This window comes from Lepisma saccharinum, chromosome 1, assembly GCF_977018435.1.
Source record: "Lepisma saccharinum chromosome 1, izLepSacc3.1, whole genome shotgun sequence".
Classification (NCBI taxonomy): Eukaryota; Metazoa; Arthropoda; class Insecta; order Zygentoma; family Lepismatidae; genus Lepisma; species Lepisma saccharinum.
In genome coordinates this window covers 81,007,178-81,023,836 of record NC_139229.1, presented here as the reverse complement: position 1 = coordinate 81,023,836, position 16,659 = coordinate 81,007,178, and the positions used below count along the sequence as shown (strand labels likewise).

At 37.3% G+C, this 16,659-nt stretch overlaps 1 protein-coding gene across 1 annotated transcript in view; it reads left to right on the top strand.

The window, feature by feature from the left end:
• Positions 1–16,659, top strand: part of Nup160 (nuclear pore complex protein Nup160) — a 58,932-nt gene that overhangs the window by 33,331 nt on the left and 8,942 nt on the right. The window contains exons 15-22 of the mRNA XM_083133517.1: positions 149–379; positions 2,119–2,237; positions 4,159–4,328; positions 5,080–5,175; positions 5,903–6,200; positions 7,714–7,937; positions 10,702–10,828; positions 11,639–11,845. Of these exons, the coding sequence (XP_082989643.1) occupies positions 149–379; positions 2,119–2,237; positions 4,159–4,328; positions 5,080–5,175; positions 5,903–6,200; positions 7,714–7,937; positions 10,702–10,828; positions 11,639–11,845 (1,472 nt within the window). The remainder of the gene's footprint in view (positions 1–148; positions 380–2,118; positions 2,238–4,158; positions 4,329–5,079; positions 5,176–5,902; positions 6,201–7,713; positions 7,938–10,701; positions 10,829–11,638; positions 11,846–16,659) is intronic.

Sequence of the window (16,659 nt, the reverse complement as noted above, 5' to 3'; positions counted from 1 at the left end):
TAAAATGATATGCAGTAAGAACTAAATACCTAGATTTTGATAGTATTGTGTTTTAATTTTAAATTATGTATTTGTATCAACATATGTTACATTTTTGTCTCCTCTAAATGTATATATTTTTATAATTTCCTCTCCATTCAAATTTCAGGGAAACAAGTGTGCGTCAAATGTCTGTCTTGAAGATCTCAGAAAGTGTTCATGACTTGGCAAGAGTTTCGAAACGAGTTCAGAAGACATTGACTTTAATTGAACTATTCCTTCAGTCATCAGGAGGAGTGCACACACATTCATTATTTGCCCAGCTGCAGCTGGATGAAGATGCTGTGTACCAGTGGCACTCGTCAATGCTGCCTTACATCACTCTAGTTGGACAGCTTGTGTATCCTTTACTTTTAGTGTGTGTGAACCTCATATGTATATGCACAATTTTAATATGTAGGAGTGGATCAAATTACAATTTTGGCCAATCCAAAAATTATTGCATGTCATAAGGTAGTTGTTGTATACAGAGTTATCAATGGGAATCTACTTCTGTTGCATCCTGTGTACAACCATGCTGGCTGGCCCAGCCACAGGGGATTATCCATTAATCTCTGAAACTCAAACCCATGAGTGTTCCTTTACATGTTTACCTTCATCAACTTTGGCTAATCATCACTGCCAGTGTGGTATAGTGGTAATGTTGTCTCCTTGTAATCAAGAGGTACCAGGTTCGGTACCAGGTAAAGGCACTGGGCCTAAAGTTTAAAGTGGGGTCCGAACTACTGTGCAATGTTCCTCCACCAGAGTTTGAATGGAGGGCCCCTTAAGTAAGTCTTCTGTGAATGGAGATAGTGCCATCAGTAGGCTAATAAAGTAATATTTTTACAAAGACACACAGAAATATTATACAGGGTGTTTATAAAGTCCTGATACCATTACAAAAAAAATAGTTTGGAAACTACATGCAATAGAACAACGCTGTTGATTTCAAAATGAGCTACAACTCTCCACGTTTATATGCCATACACCTCAATGTGCGCCCCTCTAGTTCTAGGAACATCAAGGCGGTAATCCACTTCTGCCCATACATGCCCCAGTATACTAGAAAATCTAATCTTCGGTTGCGACACCTTTTCCTCTGTGATATCCCGAGAACAGAAAAATACAAATCATCACCTATATTCAGACTTTGTTCTATATATAATAATATTTCTACAAAGCATGAAAATCTGGATTTCAGTCTACCACTTTCCTTATATCTAAAAACATTAAAACCAATTTTTGAAAAAGACTATATGTGAATCCATCTACTGTGCATTATTTTCTATTTTCTACTGTACTGTGCATTATTTTCCTTTATTCTGAAAGTATTTTACCTTCTATGCTATTTTTCATTTTTTTAAAATTATTTTTTGCCGTTTAATACTATATAAAGGCTATGTTTTGAACTATGAATATATGTGTATATGGTTGGATATATGTCCTGTAGTACTTCACTTATTATCTTGTGTGTATAAATGCGTTTGTGTGTGTATGTGTTTATATGTAATCTACACTTTTATATGTTTATTATTTGAATTTATGTAAGCTTTCCTGTAATTGGAGATTCTCTCTGTAGGAAGCAAACAAACAAACAAATAAATAAATATCACCAGTTACTGTTATTCTTCTTCAAAGAGTAGGCCTCCCCAATGGCGCAGTGATAGCATCGTTGCCTTGTAATCAAGGGGTCCCTGCTTCAATTCCCGGTGGAGCAACATAGTGGTTCGGATCCCACTTTACACTGTAGGTCCAGTCTCAATTAGCCTTACTGTGCATAAAGTTGACTTAAAACACCAAATCAATCCAATCCAATTCTTCGAGGAGTAATAACTTCTGGAAAAGGAGTGCAGTAAACACATACCCCCAGAAGAAGAAATCCAAGGGTGTGATATCAGGAGAGCGTGGTGGCCAGGGAATAGGTTTTTGTAATGAACACCCTGTATATTTGTGCAAGAAAAGAGAGATAAAATAGCTTGCATGTTGAAGAATATTTCTGCATTGAGTGAGCATGCAATGTAAGATAATAAACAGTAGCATTGTTGTTTTATTCTTATTGCAATGTCTTAATTTGTGGTTTCCTTAATGTTAATCAAGATGGCCAATCAGCCGAAATTTTGTCTTCCCAGAATTTTTAATGGCATCCTGCCAGTACTTACAAATTCAAGAGTACGTGCGCCTGCTTCAAACTTGGTGTGAGTGGAACAGCTGTGCAAGTGAGTTTTACTTTTCAATAACAACTTATTTCAATGGACCAGCAAATTACATAAATGAAATTGTAGCAATTTCCTGCTTGAACTTAACATATTCTTTATTTTTTCATTTGCATGCAAATTGGTGAACTTTTCTGTTAGGGACAAACTGAATCTTTCTTGATGATAATAAACTTCTGATAAATTTTCATTGTTTCACGAAGAATACAATTGTACATTCACCTCCTTATCTTACCAGCTTGTTGGTCCAGCCCCTTACCTGGTCGACATTTGATGTCACTGATATCCCGTGTTCCATGTTCAAATCCCACCATGCATGTTCTTTGTGAGTGTTCCTTCATAAATTGAGCATATTATGATTCATCCTCATTGTCGCAAGTAGCCAAAACTGGCAGAAAAGCTATGCTAAATAACAAAAGTAATCCTCCAACAAGAAACAGCATTTACAAAACCTCACGTACATTAATTATGCCTTTATATTCAATAAAATACAACAAAATGTAAGAAATTTGCACTAAAATGCAACCTATTTGTAGAAATATCTTGCCAGTAAAATTATAAACAATTGTACTGATGCACCTATAGATACAAAGAACTAACAAAAAAATACATATATTCCATTCCCAGCTTCAATTATAGTTTGCACCTCAAGTATTGTGCTCCAAAATAATGCTAGGGGATATTATATTCAGTAAATAAAAACCTTTCATAAAGAAATTTAAGATATAACAGTATTCAATTTTCCAACATACATAGTTGCATTTGGAACCAAACTGATTGTTATTACATTTAAAATAAGAAAGTTCTGGCCTTATAGCATCCAATGCTTTTCGGAATTGGGCTGTCTTGCAGAATTTCCATTCATAATTCTCCAAAGCTGCGTGTGTAAACTGGATTTTCCTATAAAATGGCCACTATTTTAATTTACATATTGTGTCATAAATGGATGCATGTTTTTAAGCTAAACTTATAGATTGATATGGCACAGTAATATTTTTATTTTTATACAAGGGAAAGTCAATATATAAGTCACAAAATAAAATATCTTTGAATTGCTGCAATGTGAAGTTGTTTTATGAATATCAGTCGTTGCACTGATCCTTTCCGCAAGTGTCTGTGTAGGTGACATTAAATGACTATGTGCTCTAAAGTCTGTGTTGCATAACCTTATAATGAGTTAAGAGTATAAATTTAAAAAAAACACAGCTGAATTGGTAAACTTGATGAGATGATCAACATCAAGTGTTTGAAGGCTCAGATATATCACATAATCATAATATATACACGTTGATTTATCATGAAATTTACTTTTGCCACATATTATACAGGTGATGTATAATTTTTATGATATTTGAATATGTAAACGAAAGAAGTTACTAGGAATTTTGCATAATGTATAAAAATATCTTACCTGCATGAATTGAAATGAAGGGTAAGACAATATTTACACCTCGGGCACATGTTATATGAGCCGCAGTAGCTGTTGTTAGGGTGTCTGACTACCATTCAACAGACCCGGGCTCAATCCCCGGCAGGGGAGAACCGTGATTTTTTTCCACGTGTTCAATCGGCTCCAGTGCCCACCCAGCATCGTATAAAGTGTGTATCTGGAGGAAACTGGAGGGTGAAGGCAGCCAGGGGCGTGGTGCTGATCATATCACCCCCACCTTCGGCCGTGATCAAAAAAGTGTTGGGCCATAACCCCACACCCCCTATATGCCTCATGGCATGGTGCATAGCACAGGGGAGCCCTTTACTTTTTTTACTTTACAGGCACATGTTTAAAAAAATATATTAAATTACTTCAGTGTTCAAGAAAAGGTTTAGATATAAGAAGGAATCAAGTTATACATTGGTTCAAAGTATTATCTGCTTAGCTGTAATGAAAATATATTTGATATAATTATTTCATGCTTTGTTACAGGAAAATTTATCCTGGGAGCTGCATTCCTAAATATGGGAGAACCAGAGAAGGCTTATGATTGTGTGGTCCAGGCTGCAGAAGGTGTCAAAAGTGATTACTTCCTTTGCAATAAATTTATTCAAGCTGGTGATGTTAACGAACAGAAGATGTGTGTGTTGTATTATCTGAAAGTGAGTTTCCCTATTGAAGCTATAACATGAAATTTCACAGAAAAAATTATATTTTGTACATTTCAATATACCGTTCTATAAAGGACAATGAATTATGAGAAGTCACAAAATTTCAAGGAAAAAATAAGAAAAACAGGATAGTTTTTAAAGAAACTGTGAAGGTTGGGGTCATTTTGACCCCTCCTGCAGTTCTAGTGTTAAAGAGTTCATTTCACATTTTGTTATTTCATATTTTGTGTTTCCGTCATAAACAAAATATGTATGCTTCTACTGATGCAATATAGCACCTTGCAGCACCTAACTAGTAGTGCACAGTACACAGATGCAAACATTTACTTCATCTTCTAAATAAATGTATGTAATGAGAATTAGACAAGACCATGACATTCCCTGATGATGAGAGCAATGTATGCACTCAAAACATTGGAAGCTAATGCCGATTTAACCTCGCTGGTAACCCAAGAACACTTACTCTGATCACATCGCGAGGATAGCTACAATTTCTAAGATAATATCTGATTGGCATCCTCCTCTGCTCCAACAATGGAAAAAAGAAAAATGTTACGAGCTATTTTAATTAACAATATATTTGCAAAAGATTAAATGTTTTGGAATGTTTAACAGTGAGGTTGGAAAAAGTAAATTACAGTGACCTTCATAGTAGATAGGTGATAAAAAAAATGATATGTATATATTAAGTTTACATTTATTTCTAGTTGTTTCAAATGTTTCAACTTATGTATCCTTTCAGGTAATTCAACTGTTTGAGCAGCAAAATTATCCTCATTGTGTCATAGAACTGGCAAAGAATGCCATCAGCACTGGAAATCCGAAAGATCCTGAAATGGTAAGCACAGCTTTTGGATGAATAATAAATTATTATTGCCTTGAATGTAGCTTGCGGTCTTAATTTCACATTTTCACCTTTTCCTGCAAATGGCTTCTTAATCAGAGATACATGGAACCTCGAGTTTAAGTTCCCAGATTTTACATTTTCTCGCATTATGTACTCAATCTTCCCAACATTGCGAAATCTTATAGAATTTTCCTTAATTTTTACATTTTCCTGCATTTTAAAGTTTTTCAGCTTGATCTCCAAAAAACGTAAAATTCATTTTGTACAAAAAATTGTACATTTTATTTTTGTTTGTTTATTTTTAGTATTTGTGAATGAACTTCATGTATGCAGTATGCAATACATCTATTTGTTGCTATGTTAAAGCACTATGGAGTGTCCTGGAAAGTAATTTCAAAATACCTGGAGCCATCCTCCGTGACGAGTGGTTAGCATGGCATGGTAAGAGTGCAGGGATCTGGGGTTTGAATCCCATCCTGGATGTTCTTTGTGAGTGTCCCTTCATCATATCATCACCCATCCTCATCTTTGCAATTAGCCAAAAGTGGCAGAAAAGGGAAGTAAAATAAATCAATCAAGGAAGCAAAAATACCTGGAAAACTAAAAAAGAAATGATGAATTTTATTCGGCACAGTGAGTGGGGAACCCTGTAATAATAATTTAATGTGAAATGAGTTTCTAATTTCTAATTTATCTTGTTTTTCTTCCATTCTTCCAGGCTACTTTGTACTCGCTGATGTTCAGCTATAATTTGAAGCTAGGTCATTATGATGAAGCGTACCATGACATGGTTGCCAACCCAGATGTCTCTCGACGCAAGGACTGCCTTCGCCAGTTTCTGATAACCCTCTTTGATTGGAGGGAGCTGAAGGCACTGATGAACTACCCGTATGACGAGATGTACGAAGACGTGGAGAAGATAATAGAGGCTCGAGCTAGATCTCTTGATCTTATGACCAACAATTATTATGATTTCCTGTATTCTTTTCATGTGATGAAAGGAAACATGAGGAAAGGTAAACAGTAATTTTGTCTGTAATGTTGTATGGATGTAAAACGTGGCCCCTTGTACATACATAGGCCTTTAGCACCAAGCCATGAAGGCATATTTAGGGGATATGAGGGTAGGGCCCCACACATTCTCGATCTCAGCGATATGTTGGTAGGTCATTCTTGTCTTAAATCAGGGCCTCCCCGATGGTGCAGTGGTAGCGTCGTTGCCGTAATCATGGGGTCCCTGGTTCGATACCAGGTGGAGGCACATAGTGGTTCGGATCCCACTCTAAACTGTAGGTCCACCCTCGATTAGCCTTACTGTGCATAAAGTGGACTTAAAACACCAAATCTGCCATTTTGGAGGTCATGTGATCAGCACCATGCTCTGGCTGCCTTTACCCCCAGGTACCCATTGATTTGAGGCTGGGTGAGCCCCAAAGCCACTTTATACGAGGACAAGGCTGGGAAATTTCTGACCTCAGATCACCCACCACAGGAATTGAACCCAGGCCTTCCACATGGCAGTCAGACACCCTACTGACTAGACCACCGTGTCTAAAGTAATTGTTTTTGATAATTAAATGTTAACTGTAACATGATGGTGTTTGTAGGCATGCATGGCAACCACTTCCAACACTCGCTTTATATCCGTAGCAAATTTAATTACATTATGACCAGTAGTTTCATTTTTAAAAGCTAAAATCGGGGTCCAAGAGCAAGTGAAACACCCTGTATAAAACACAAATTCAATTAAAGTTGTGCGAATTACTCACAAATATATATAAACCCTGTATAAAGAGATGAAATCACAAAGGAAGAGATTAGTGCTATTTAAATTATTATTATGAGTTAACAGTATTATAATTCCTGTTAGTTCCAAAATTTCCTCTTTGTCTCACACAAATTGGAATCGTGATCATAAGACGACAATAGCTATTACTGCTACTTGCAGTACTGGTAGTAGAAGAAAAAGAACTGCGGTTAGATGGTATTATTATTTTATTAGTATTGTAATTTCCATTGAGGAATAGAAAACACCAATTTTACGGTATTATTAATTTATTAGTATTGTAATTTCCATTGAAGAATAGAAAGCACCAATTTTACGGTATTATTATTTTATTAGTATTGTAATTTCCATTGAGAAATAGAAAGCACCAATTTTACAGAAATACTAGGATCGAGTGAATGAAAATAAAGATGAAAGAAAAAATGATCAATTATATAAAATTGTATGCAGGATGAAAACATTTGAATTACAAACATTTTCATAATATTAGATTAGCATTTTCAAAAATTTGAAAAGTTAGGTAATGGAAAAGTATAATTTGTTCCCAAATAAAATGAAAATATGATTTAGTTCAGATGCCTTCAGATTTTCCTTCTCCCTTTTTCCCCCTAAAAATGTTACCTGAATTTCCCTGTGTGGAGAGAAATTTTCCTTTGTGAGTCACACCATGCTCTCATGGTTTTAAACCACAGGTTTTTGTATTTTACAAGGCTGTTTGTACATGTTGCATTTTTTCTTTACAGCTGCATCTGTTATGTATGAACAGGCATTGAGGCTTAGCAAAGAAGGAATGGGAAAAACCAGTTTGCAAAAACAGGCAAAGTGCTACTTGGCATGCCTTAATGCACTTCGGTTAGTGGATCCTAAGTACGCATGGATAGTTAAACCAGTTCCTATTGTTGACAACAATGAAGACATAAATGTGCCACCAGGGTTGAGTCCAAAGAGAAAAGCAGATGGCGAAGAGGTAAGTTGTCCTGCAAATGATTGATACCTTAACATATATCAGCATTGTGGAGCCTTCTCAATGCTGTAGGTGTAACGTTGTTGCCTTGTAATCAAGCGGTCCTGTGTTTCAATACCTGGCGGAGGCACATAGTGGTTCGAATCTTACTTTAAACTGTAGATTCAGTCCCGATTTCCCTTTCTGTAAATAAAGTGACTTGAAAATGAACTGCAAGGAATGTCCATGTTGTGAATTGATTATCCTGAAGAAATAATTGATTGAGAAGTTAAGGAAATTATTGATTTGCCTTTGTTCAAACTATAATACAGTCAGTATTATCAGTCCATTTTTTTTGCCAAATTGTTTATAACTTATCCACTTTACAATAGTAGTTTAAAACTGCTGTTAACAATATAAAAATATGTGTGAAATAAAGCATGAAGACATGACGAAACATCGCAGCAAGAATGAAAACCTCTCTAATCACATTTACTATATTATGCACTTTGTAATATCAAGTTTATATACAAATAAAATTTGGTATGTTTTGTAGCTAAGTTTTATAAAATTTGAATTTGAATTTAAAATTTTGGGTGCATCAGCACTTAGTCTATTTTGCACCCGTCATGTTATGCAGGGTCCAGCCCCTTACCAGAGCTAAAATAAGATAACTGTAATGTTGTATAACTAAAATATTAAAATAGTCCTGACTTCGGTTAAAAGTGGATGCTGTAAAGGGGCACTCAGCACAAATAAGGACAAAACTCAGGACAACACACACACAGAGTATTGAATTTCGTCTACTTACATAAGTGATTATGTATTCGTTGTAAACTACGTTTCGGAAGCTTTACTGCTTCCTTCTTCAGGTGGTTGTATTTTAGGCTCGGAACATCAAGCCACGTCGGAGAAGTGTCATGCGAGGATACTAGGTGAAAGGTTTGGGTTAAAACCACTTCATAGTGCTCGATATATACAAAATTAAAACTACCTTTGTTAAAAACCTTTAAAACTCTCGAAAAAAATGTTAAAACCACCACCACGGTGTACTTGAGTGGCCATTGAAAGCGCAGGGTTTTTAATACTCTAACATATTTTTGTTTATAGATAGTGAGTAACCCGCACGTAACCAAAATGCTACACAGTCCTACGAAGATGATATTGGCTGTAGGTCCAGATGCTAGAGCCTTGTTAGTCTGCAAAATGCAGTCCTGGCTGTACTACATGGAATTGAGGTTGACAATTGGGTGTACTATGTGGAAGATCACCCCTTACAATGAAATGAAAACTTTGAAAGTCCGACAAAAATTGTATGATAGACTGTATGTAGTTCAAATTGTAACAAGATATCAACTATAATTCACAGAACAACCTCAAGGTTGCAACACTGATCAAGTGAATTTCAAAATGTCATTTTTGTCATTTTAAATATGGCACCTCCTTCACTGAAGAGCTGTGGCTTCTTGTCCTCTGGAAGCCTAGAACAAATAGAAATTCTACGGCAAATGAAAATAAAATATCTCTATCATGCATACCACACCGTCAAGTATAAGGATGGTGGGAAGAAATTCGACAATGGCCTCAGTTTGCAAGTCAGATGCATGGAAGGACCTTTTCAGTGGCTCATGTGTGACTGCGCATCCATCTCGAAGCTTCTTATTCATGAGGTATTTGAACACTAACTCAGACTTGATATTATAAGGTTCGCCCATAAAGTGTGAGACACACTTTGACCAGCGTTTGTACAGGTCTTGGAAACACTGTTGATAGTCATTGACAGTAAGTGTTCGCAAAATACGCGTAACATTTAATTTAATATCCGCGACGTCGTCAAATCTTTGTCCTTTCATAGCCATATTAAGCTTGGGGAAAAAGGAAAAAATCAGCAGGCGATAAGTCCGGAGAATTTGGAGGGTGATTGATCACTGTCACTGAATGCTTAGCAAGGCATTGTTGTACAGACAATGTATAGTATGAGACCGACCATTATCGTGTAACAGAAACCATTGGCCAGAATCACAGAGGACCTTCCTAACCCGCTTCATCCTGTTTCTGAGTCGACCAAGCACTTCCTTGTAATACCACTGATTGATTGTTTGGTTTTCAGGGACAAATTCATGGTGGAGCAGTCCTTGAGAATCAAAAAATTTGATCAGCAGCACCTTTGTCTTCGATTTCGACATCCGTGCTTTTTTCTTTACGGGCAGGAACTGTCCTTTCCACTGCACACACTGTCTTTTTGTTTTGGTGTCATATTGTAAACACCAGGTTTCATCTCCGCCACAATGCACTTTGGGAAGGTGCTGTCCTGGTCCGCAGTTGCCACCAAATCCTCACAGCACTCTTAACTTTTGTCTTTTGTCCTGTAACGTTGTTCCATCTTGGTGCGTGTACTTTGAATGCCGCCTGCACACGACCTGCATCTCATGCATGCTTGCCCCGATACCGACTGTCTGTAACAGGTTGAAACATGCACTGAAGGGAAGTTTAGATATAGCTCTTTGCAGTGTTGCCAGAATACAGTACCTTTTTATTTGGTTTGGTTCTTTTTTTTTTTGACAGGTTTCTTTATGGGCGGACCTTGTATATGTAGATCAGCAATTGGTCTATGTTCAAATTCAGCAAACTTCTACAACCATACACGAAGAAATAGACTACATAAAAAATAAAGACAAATGAAGATGTTCATTTGACTCTCCCTTGCGTATATATATGCACATTAGTTTCACTTTTGCTTGTACATATTTACGTAGAAAACATTTATAATAATTTTTTCTTCCTGTAGGTGTTTCAACCCAGAGTCACAAAACAAATGGAGGTCTGGGAACTTGCTGACATAAAGAAGGAATATGAACTCGTTAATGCAAAGTTACGATTAATTAGACATAGTCCTGTTAATGCTAGAGTCATAGGTATGTATCACGTAGAGGTTTGTATAACTTTTTAATGAGGCATTACTTATTGTGTCCGGTTTATTTATATCTGAAGACTTTTTAAATATATTAATGTATGTATGGATATAAGATTCTTACCATTAACAAATATCTATGTAAAGAGAAACGAAGCACTTGGATAAGGTATACGTAATAGTTGCAATTTTTTTATTTCATACCACATTGTCATCACGGAAAACAAGCTACTGTACAGACATAAAATGAAGTATCCCACTACAACATTTTTCCAGTGTTTTTTATATACAGGGTGTCTCACAAGTCATGATCTATTTTGAAAATTAATTGGCTTTTTGAAAAATAGGTATTAAGACATGAAAATATATTTCTTTCATGTGTATGCCACAAAGAATCAGTGCTCCACAAATGTCGACCATTAGTGGGTCTACAGAGCTCAAAGTAATAAGCCAAACATTCACTTTCAGTTGTTGGTTTCTCTCCTGCCCTAATGCGACAATTATGTCAATTAACCTTTCCACATTGACTATTTCATCACTGAACAGAATTTTGTTGATTAAATCAACAATTCTTCCACATTCATCATAAATGATATGAGTCTGATATGAAAAATTTAACAATTAAACAAAATTTGATACAAACCAATTAACGTTTTGTAAATACGCAAATTTGCTCTAAAAATACACATCTCTATGACAGGAAAAAAAAAACTATAACAGAAAGAGGGAGAGTGACTCTTGAGACAGCTTGTATTTCCCACAACTTTTTCAAAGTAGAATCATGGATTCTCATTCATCCTGTACATATTTTCAGGTCCATCAATGTCTGCTGGCGAGCTTGTGGGTGTGCTTACGAGCGTAGGCTTGTTCGACACTGCACTGAGAATAGCCGAGCTGTATGAATTGAGCATCCAACAGGTGTTTGAAGGATTGGCATCTTGTTGCGTGAAGCTGGGTCGCCAAGATAAAAGCATTGACTCATCAAAAGTATGGGACTGGCTTGTAGAGAGTGATATTAGAGGTAAGAGCTGGATAGCTACATCATAAGAAATTCCTCTATCTGTTTCATTAATGTCGTGAAATATGATGTACATAGTGCAATACCAAATTTATAGAGGCTTGCATATTTCGTTTTTGACAAAAATGAAATGTGAAATAACACATTGAAATGTTAATTTTTTCATGTTTCTGAAGGATGTGAGGTGCATTTTCCTACCACTAAGTAATGCGAAATGAACTGGAAAATGCGAAATAGACTCTTAAATACGAAATTTAGAGTTTATCACATTGTGATGTGCGTATTACTCACAGCTAAATAATGATGAACTTTAAATAGATCTAAGATCAATTTCTTATGTGTGTTAGTACGATTTGTCGATCAAAACAAAGTTTCAGAGGTCAAGACTGCCTTTTTCTTCAGGTTAATGCATATTCTTAGGCACCAAACATGGTGTCACGTTAAGAAAGTGTTAGTTGAGTATACAGGTTAAAGGTTATGGTAAAAAAAACACTTACTGAAGAACCTGCATTGTAGCTATAAAAACGGTCATTCTGTGCACACACAAATCTAAAACTGCGCATATCACAATCTAAAACCTCATAAAACAAACATCCGAAGCGGCTGTTAGGAGCCACCTGGCCAGTGCTTAGCAGAAGCGAATGTGCAGCGTATGCTCAACACGGAGAAGGAAGCAAACTTCCCCTCCTGGGTTTTTCCCTCATGAAACCCATGCGTCACCAGTCCAAGGTGAACTCGATTTCCGCCTCAGCAGCCTTCCTGACTTCGGACGTAACATGGAAATCCAACTTGGCATCATTATTCACAGATTTATCCCATTTTTTGAAAGGTGCAATCCATCCATCTTCCAAATTCCCGTCGTCTCTATTAAGTTTATACCAATTATCAGTGCATATATAGGCTGTTTCATAAACATTCCTATCCAATTGGTTGTTCACATTTCTGATAACTTCCTTTGTTCCGATCTTATGCCCACTAACTAATATGTGCTCTGAAAGTCCAGTTTTGGGTATTCCCTCCTTTATATCCTTGTTGTGTTCACCCCACCTGATACGCATGCTCCTTCCCGTCTGCCCCACGTATTCCTTCCCACATTTGCATCTAATCCTATAAACTCCCTTTTGCCCTTCCGGGTTATCTTGCAGATTCCCCCCCTCCTTTTTATATCCAGTGAAATGCTTTTCAATGCTCCAAGGGGCTTTCATCCCACATTTTACACAATACCCTCGCACTGTTTTTTCAATTCTTTCGGAGACACCTTTACAATAGGGAATTCCGACAAAATAGGTTTCATTTCCGCACTTACCTATCCCAGTTTCATCTCCCTCTTTCTCTTTATCGCTATAAGATCATTCCCTCCTTATTATTTTCTTCGCTTTCTTGGCTGCCTATTTGTGAAGCAAAAATTGGCCCCTTTATATAGGAATAAACTTAATATTCTGGTAACGACATAAATGTGTTATTCAATGGGATATGTTTATTTTAAATGCAGTTTTTAAATCAAATTTGGGATTATATTCACAATTTTAAAACCAAAATGTCATTTTATACCGCTTTTTCACCTCTATAACAGCAAAATTTAATTTTATTTACCGCTTTTGAACCTGAAATTGACACTGTTTTTGTACCAAAATATTGCTTTTTTATTTACCAAAAATATGTGCATCTACAAATTTATGTTCGAAGATTTTCCATTTTCTTTTCGTATGCATTTTCACTGTATGTTATAAAAATGTCCTTGATTTTCAATTTTCTTGCATTGAAAGTTTTCTAGCTAAAAATGTATAATTAAGACCCCCCGCTCTCTCTCTCTCTCTCTCTCTCTCCCTCCCTCTCTCTCTCTCTCTCTCTCTCTCTCTCTCTCTCTCTCTCTCCCCCTCCCTCTCTCCCCTTTTCTTCCACTTTTGGCAAATAGTGATGATGTAGATACATATTTATGTATGATGCTGAAATCAGTTATATTTTGTATATCTTTGTGCATCATGGCATGTAGACTCGATAATCCATTTTTATTTTCCCTATTTGTACATATATTAGGTTTTGGGTCATATTTTAGTTATTTTTACATATTATTTCCATATTTCACAACATTTCTCAACATATACTCCATATTCAAGCAATAACACATGCTCCGTGTGACTGAAAGAGTTGGGGAATATTTTGTGAACAAATTCCGAAGCGACATTAAACAAACAAAAGTTTACAACCTTTTTATGCCCTCCAATTGCATTAATTACAAGTTTTGTGTCATCCGAACAATATTTTTTTTTCTTTTCTTTTCAGTCGGTAACACATCTGACTACCATGCTGAAGGTCCCGGGTTCGATCATCCCCGGCCGGTTGAAATCCTGGAACTTTTCTAACTTTGGAAGCGGCCCCGGCCCCCACCCAGCATTGAATAACATGGGTACCTGGGGGAAACCTTGGGGGGTAAAGGCATTCAGGGGCGTGATGCTGATCACATCATCCCCACTCTAGACCGGATCAAGAAAGTGTGGGGCATTACCCCCACACCCCCTATATGCCTTCATAGCATGGTGCTAAGCACGGGGGAACACTTTACCTTTACCTTTTTCCTTTTCACCACTCAACTGTTTGCTTTTGCTATTGTAAAACACGTGAAATTCTTATATATTTACAATTGTTGTCAACAATGAGAATGAGGGCTCGTTATTTTTGCAACGTTGGAAGAGTGTCCCAAGTTGAGCAGCCAATTGCTAACCTCACCCTTGCTACTAGTTGCATGCCCGACAGCAGCACGAGAAGCAACAATTTTTGTGACACACGTACGGAATTTGCTTCTGGTTTCTCTTCAAGACAGTCATAGTGCAGAGAGAAGTGCAATAAATTGTTTCAAAACTCCCAAGAATTACGTACGTAGTGTCATATTATTAACAAACATATTTTTTTACAATTTTAAGTCCATATTTAACTCCATATTTTTGGTGAAAATAAACTACATATAAATCCATTTCCTGATGAGTAACAATTACATGAACACTACTCAAAAAGAACATCCATGCTCAGGCTGAGACTCGAAAAGAGGAACTTTGTTGTCAAGCTCGAAAGTCTACCACTTAACATGCTCAACCACCAAGATGTCTTAAAAAGATTATTAGCTCAGTGGTTTAGCATTATCTTGGAAAACCAAAGATTGGTTTGGTCCCTAGTTGAAGTTGCCATAGTGCCTGAGTACATCGAGTTGTCAACTCACAATTTGGGTTCCAGTTGTGGCCTAGGCATTCATTGTATGTCTCTCTTCATCAGTTTTATGTAAGAATCATTTCATTGTCGTCATAGCAGTTTAATATTTACCAGAAAGCATTGTAACATGAGAATTTTTTAAAACTTCTTACATCAAGTTATTATATATATCTGTATTCCGTAAGCTATTTCATGTACATAGTGCAGTTAATGTAGAAGCACTTCTATCAGCCTTCATTCTCTCTCGCTTACATGTGGAACCCTAAGGTTCTGGGATCATTTCTGGGGTACATGATGCCATGGTTCACAATTACTCACTTTGCCGTAATGTAAACTGAATGACACCCAACTATGAGAGGGAGTCAAATGAAAACCGAACACCCGCTACAAAGTGACTATGGAGTTTGTTTTATTCAAAAGTAATTTGCACAAGTGTTAAGACATTTATCCCACTGGAAGACGAGACAATCAATTCCAGTCTTGTAGAAAGAGGTAGGTCGCTGACGGATCCACAACCTCACCCACTGTTGCACTTCCTCGTCCGAATGAAACCGACGTCCACGAATGTCTTTCTTCAGGTCACCAAATATGTGGAAGTAAAAAGGGGAAAGAACGGGGCTGTACGAAGGATGTTCAAGCGTTTCCCAGCCAAATGTCTGAAGCTTATCCCTCACCAGATTGACAGTATGGGGACAGGCATTATCATGCAAAAAGATTATTCCGTCCGACATAATTCCAGGGCATTTTGACTTTTTTGGAACTGCAGGTGATATTTGATAATGGCATGCACAGAGCCATGACTAATGCCAACCTGAACACGAATTTCTTCCTCTGATTCGTCGGTCTTCCCGGATCAGACCGTCGATCCTCGCAATCACATCAGGCGTAATGGCTCGATGGGCCTGTCCCGGGTACGGATCGTCTTGCAGTGATGTGCGTCCTTCGCGGAATCTCTTCTACCACTCATGCACACTTGTCAGGGACATGCAGTGTTCGCCATACACTGCAGACATGCGACGATGAATTTCGCATGTTCTAGCACCCTCAGCCACCAAGAAACGAACCACACCTCTCTGCTCTTCTTTGCTTGCCTCCATTTCCAATGCTGGATGAACACACTTTTCACTACCCTCACCTCCTGAGCAATGACGAAGCAACTGTGTGGACCTGTGCGTTTTCACTATGCATTTCTCCTACCCTACAGATGGCAGTATCGATACGTAACAACAGTGTTGCCAACTTTTGTGAGGAATGTGTTTTATGGTGGGTCTTTGGTTTTCATTTGACTGCCCCTCATATTACGCTTATACCTTCAAGACTGAAGTAGGCACTTGGAATTGCTCTGACCCGTCTCGTTGTAAGGAATAGGTAATGGCCTCTCGACTACCTCGATTCTTGCTCCTCTACTCCTGTCACCAACTCTCGATCAGACCAAAAAGACCCCTCTTGCTTCCCTCTCATACTATTTATCCTCCATGTTCCTGCGTCATGCAGGCATTCACCTTAACCATTCCTCTCTCGCAATAAGGTGATCAACCTATGCTTTGAGAATCACCTTACTCCACACATTCTTTCCTGAATCGAGATAGCCAACTTTTGTGTTCTGTGTACCT